At 40.1% G+C, this 5,115-nt stretch overlaps 1 protein-coding gene across 3 annotated transcripts; it reads right to left on the reverse strand.

Annotated features, from left to right (window-relative positions):
- Nucleotides 1-1,191: 1,191 nt before the first annotated feature.
- Nucleotides 1,192-4,495, reverse strand: LOC131248577 (protein S40-7-like). 3 transcript variants are annotated; one of them, XR_009172295.1, is made up of 3 exons: nucleotides 3,678-4,495; nucleotides 1,728-1,864; nucleotides 1,192-1,440 (listed from the first exon to the last, which is right to left on the reverse strand). XR_009172295.1 is itself a non-coding variant. In XM_058248919.1 (2 exons), exons 1-2 carry the CDS (start codon nucleotides 4,315-4,317, stop codon nucleotides 2,437-2,439), a joined length of 657 nt encoding a protein of 218 aa, XP_058104902.1. In that variant the 5' UTR covers nucleotides 4,318-4,494; the 3' UTR covers nucleotides 2,422-2,436. The 3 variants fall into 3 exon arrangements, 2 of the variants coding, with proteins under 2 accessions (XP_058104902.1, XP_058104901.1); XM_058248919.1 differs by lacking the exons at nucleotides 1,192-1,440; nucleotides 1,728-1,864 and adding an exon at nucleotides 2,422-2,453 and having other exon boundaries at nucleotides 3,678-4,494; XM_058248918.1 differs by lacking the exons at nucleotides 1,192-1,440; nucleotides 1,728-1,864 and adding an exon at nucleotides 3,262-3,344.
- Between the last annotated feature and the right edge of the window lie 620 nt (nucleotides 4,496-5,115).

Genomic DNA, 5,115 nt, shown 5'->3' on the forward strand with positions numbered 1-5,115 from the left:
AACATACAGTAAACATTCAATATTGCAATTGCTAATGAGTCCATTATTAGTAAACAGTCATAAATCCACAGCCATCGTCATTTCAAACTTTTCAGTGGAAGAAGAAAGTGGATGCTGAAAGACGTTGCAGACAAAGGTAAGAGCAGTGTAGTAGGAGCAACAAGAGTACTGACAGAAGTGGACTAGGAAGTGCCTTGCGATGTGAACTCAAGCATAGGTTTCTTCCCTCTGGAGACATTTTTGGTGATCATTAGATGTTCTACGGATTTGAAGTCCAGTGTAGTTCACAGTTCAAAAACTCAAAACTTAACTACAGTTCAAAAACCCAAAACTTCAAATAGACTCATTGTTCGGCTAGATCGGGTTGACCCGGAGACTTGCCCTGACTCGACTCAATATTTAATTAGAATTAATTTAAAATATTATGATTTGTAATAGACTAATAGGTATTTAAAATAGATTGATCTCATATAAGTAATATAAATTATAAGTTAAAACAACAACATGGTAAGGTTGCCACTTCCTTAGGTGAAAATGGGGGGTTTGAAAATCACTCCCATTGTATTTCTTTTTAATTAAATCCCACCATTAAGGCAAGTGACTACTTGCTTCGAGTCACACTGAGTCGTGTTTAGTTGACCAAGACATCGGGTCAACCTGACAAGTCTCTTCAAGTCCAGGCTGAGTCAGGCCAAGTATCCCATAGACTTGGCTCGAAATCTCGCTAATTCAAGTTGACTCAGACGTGTTTCAAATCAAGTCAGCAAGTTTTAGAATTATGGTGCAGGGGAAAATGGCTTATTTTTCCTAACAGAAATGGAAGAAGCTGGATTATTTCAGGTTTGAATCCTGTTACTGCGAAAGTTGTCCACTGCTCTTGCAAGCCCCCAATTTGCCACCCTTAATGCCTCACCCTCCAAATGGACCAAGCCATCTATGGCATTGCTGCCTATAGCCCCTGTTAAAACAAAGATAAACTCACAGCTAATTTCCAATAAGCTAACTCTGTCCCTGTAGTTTTTTCCTATCATGCCTACTTATTTTGTCACGTCAAATAACACATGCAGTCACCTGTTGCAAATGCCATCGACTTTGTCAGTAATGTTCACATACTACAGCGAGTATGCCTCTCATGTAAGTGAGCTGGGTATCTAAATCAATCATTTCTTTCCTCAGCACAGTCATAGAATTTCATTACTAAGGAAACTCTATTAGACGACTAAGAAAGAACTGCATTGGCCGTTTATGTGTTAGGATTGCAGGTAGGAAAAAGTGAAATTGAAGAAACTGTTTTTTTCTTGATTTCCAAAACTGGGCTCATTCATCCATGCATTACATTTTTTGCAACAGCTCATCGCACCTTCCATGTTAAATAAGCTGATATCCTTGAGCTGTTATCAGGTACAACATCCACACAGTCTTGGCTGTCTTATGCTAAATCTGCAAAAACATAACAGCTGCCTTCACTCAACCAGTTCAACAATTACTAAAGTTGGACAGGTCTATTTATCCTGATATCTTTAGTGAGCAGCTTTATCTCCCCATTTGTTGGTTTCAACGATTCATTACTCCTTCCAAGTCAGTAGCTCCAGTGTCAATCATGTCTGAGCTGAAGTTACAAACATACCAGCTACCACGGTTTCATAGTTTCGCGGTGGGGGAGATAAAGCTCAAGTTACAAACACAACAATTGTCAATCATTCCTGTAGCTCAAGTTATAAACATACCAGATATCTCCATCTTTTCATGCCTTGGAAAATCGATTTGCTCCATGCATTTCATGGTGGAGGTGTTCTTCCAACCTTTTCCTATATGTGGCCCAGCATTCTGTTGAGTTTCCATAGCTTAGTTTGGATTTGATTCCCTGAAACACACAATTGAATCTGGTTCTTTCGCGAACAGTAATTAAAAAAATTTCACTCACCCAAGGATAATCATTCTCTCCTACTATAAATAACTCTGCCCTTAAAACAGTCCACAAAAGCTCTACTTAACTACAATTTCTAGCAAAAGAAAATACAAAAAGATCTACTGAACTACAAGTTATAGAATTAAGAGTCGAGTAATTTCCCCAGCTAAAGAAAATTTTATCAAAGGGCAAAAGAGGAAAAAAACTACCTGAAAGAAAATTTTTTGCCAGAAAGATGAAGAGAGATTATCCAATAAAAGCAGAGAAGAACTATTCTCCCAGATATACTGAAAATCCTCAGCACGACAACCTAGAAAGGCGTTAAAACATTTCTGACTCTACCACTAACCTCTTTAAGAATGGCCTTCTCCTGATTTCTCCATGTACCTCTAAAAATCCGATTATTACGTTCCTGCCATACCTCTGGAGTACCCCAGCACGACAAGCTGCCATAGAGTTCTCCCTTTCCTCCCTTTTTCTTCGTTGGTTCTTTGTTCAAGGGCTTCAGTAGTTTCCCAGTAGGCTGATCATAAAATTATAAGGCCTAATAACAATAGCAATAACAAGAAAACATCTAATTTAGACTCTTCTTATATTCATCCCTCCAAGAACTGTGCTGGTTAAAAGGAGTGAATTAGTACAAGTTAAAGGCTCTAAAATGGCAAAGGGAAGGCCCAAAAGGACGTGGATGGAGGTAGTAAGAAAATACTTAATTTTTTATGGTCTAACTGAAGGTTTGGCCCTTGATAGCGGAATGGAAAATGGGATTCATGTAGCCAACCCCAATTAATTGGGATAAGGCTTAGATGATGATGATGTTGTGGTTGTTGTTGTATTCCTCCCTCCCTTACAATAAGATACTTCAAGAAGATAACCTCCTTACATAAGCCACTTCAAGGGGGGAAACCTCCTTACAACAAGCCGCATATGCACCCAACTATAATCCTCACCTTATTTTCCTACGAAATCTAGATTAAGAAAACTATCTTTACTCACTGCATTCAGTCATGAATTGAAAATCTTGATTTTCAGATAATCAAGAATCTATGCATCTGGCACCCAGGCCACATGAGCTTGGCCTGCAGTTCTTGGTTTCCCACAGATTGACAACACGAAGCTGATGCAGCTTGTGGCACCACACTAAAAGCTTGATATCTGGAAATCAAGGTCTTCAAACGATTCATGTCCAAACATGAGATCTGGTTGTTCTGTTCTTATCTCACTTGTAATTTGGGTTGAAAATAGCAGGATAACACTGCTCCGCTTGATGCCCTTACTATTTTCTCCACAGCCCCAAACACCAAGTATTAAATATGCGAGGGAAGTTAAATCTCGTAAACACTAAACTTACCTTACACCTAAATTCATCAAATGCAAATTAAGAAGTTAAATCCAATATCTCCATCCCTAAAGTAGAAATGTTGAACTGCAATATCTTCAATACAAGAAAAAAAAAAATGCAATTCAACAAAGCCACACTTCATAAAAACCAAAATTACCAAAATCTCAATTCTAAGACAAGCTTCTATTCCAAAATCCCCATTTAAAAGTCTTCATTCCCCGTCCAATAATTACAAGAAGAGATTAACTTAAATAAACATCGAAGCATTACTTCTTCCCCCAATCCATGGCTTAATTTACGATAAGCAGGTTGGAGAAGAAGAATAATTTACAGAACCCTAAAACCCTTTAACAAATTACAATTGCATGCAAATAATGGTTCGACAGAAATCAAGAAAAGAGATGGGGTTTTTTCAATCCAAGAAACCTGTCTTCTGCCAGATGGCGTTCCTAACCCGACGGAGATCCCTCCCTTTGAGAGTTCGCCCCAATCCCTCAAAGACAGAGAATGTAGTCAGATGCGATCTCGCTACGATCTCGTGCGGTGGAAGCATCTCATCATCAATTTCCTCATCGTCCTCATCAAAAAGGCTCAAATTTGCCGACGCCGAATTCCCCTTGGGCCAGATGGGCACGTCGACAGGTGCCGACTGGTGGAACTTTCCAGAACCCGGCCCGGAGGACTCATCGGACCGTGGGACCGGGACAGGCGGGATTGTACGAGCAGCAGTGGCGGCGGAGAGGGAAGGGTTTAAGGAGGGTTTCCGCTGCAGGAGAGGGGCGGGGTCGTCGGAAAGAACGGCGGAGAGACCGAACTTATCAGGACGGAAGGGACGGTGGATATTAGACGCCGAATTGTGGGCCATCGATCGGACGGGAGAGAACGTTTCCGTCGAATTGTCGGTTGTCGGCGAATCAGAGAGTTCGGACGGTGTCGTCGTTGACGACCAGACAACGTCGATCTCGTCTAGTTCAAGGGGGGTGAGATCGGAGTCCGGCTGTTTCAGAAGGCCCAGGAATCGGATGGCGGAGGATGAAGAAGATAAGTTCTTGTGGAGATCTTCCATCGTTGGACGGGTAGGATTCTCTTGCTGATATTTGTAAGGAATTAGGGTTAGGGTTTTCTCCGCGTGAGTGCTCGTAAGAGAGAGAGAAGGGATAGAAGAAGAAGAAGACGACCGTACGGCGACGTCCGGGGATTTTGTGATGTGTAGAGGGTCGTGTGGCGGAAGAAGGAGAGAGAGGAAGAGAGAGAGAGAGGCACACCTGCTTTAGAGGGGGGGAAGTCGATACACGTGGCATGATGCTGACGTGGAGATTTTGTTGTGGAGCGTGACGTAGGTGAATGGGTTTTTTTTATTTTTTTACAATAGAACCGAGAAATGATTACATACAACGGAACGCTGTATGTTTACACAACAACAACGCTTTTTTTAAACCTTATTTATGATTCAGTACAAAATCTCATCTATGAAAAGAGTAAAAAATATCATTAAAATACAAATAAAAGTAAAATTTGAACCATCAACATATAATATAGGCCACTCACAAACAATGAATCAGACCATCGGCTATAAATTTATTACAAATATGTAGTATTTATAATGAATTTTCCATCCTGATTTATGTTTATTAGTAATATATTATGGGTCCCATATCTATTACATATCTGATTTGATAAAAATTTGATAAATCAGTGTAAAATAAGAACGTTGTATATTAAGTTAACATACAGCATTGTATGTGATCATTTCTCACGAGAAATTTTATCCGTGCATTCGCTCGAGTGTACTTTTTTAATCCGCACTTGTCTCACACGTGCAAAATAGGATTTTATTAGGATCAGATCCGTTCATCAATCGATA

This window comes from Magnolia sinica, chromosome 6 (assembly GCF_029962835.1).
Source record: "Magnolia sinica isolate HGM2019 chromosome 6, MsV1, whole genome shotgun sequence".
Taxonomy (NCBI): Eukaryota; Viridiplantae; Streptophyta; class Magnoliopsida; order Magnoliales; family Magnoliaceae; genus Magnolia; species Magnolia sinica.

Excerpts from the sequence above, each read along its gene's own strand:
- LOC131248577 (XM_058248918.1), bottom strand. The coding sequence starts at position 4,317 with ATGGAAGATCTCCACAAGAACTTATCTTCTTCATCCTCCGCCATCCGA. Across the intron at positions 3,345-3,677 it reads CGCCATCTGGCAGAAGACAG|ATATTGCAGTTCAACATTTC; the intron begins GTTTCTTGGATT and ends CTTGTATTGAAG.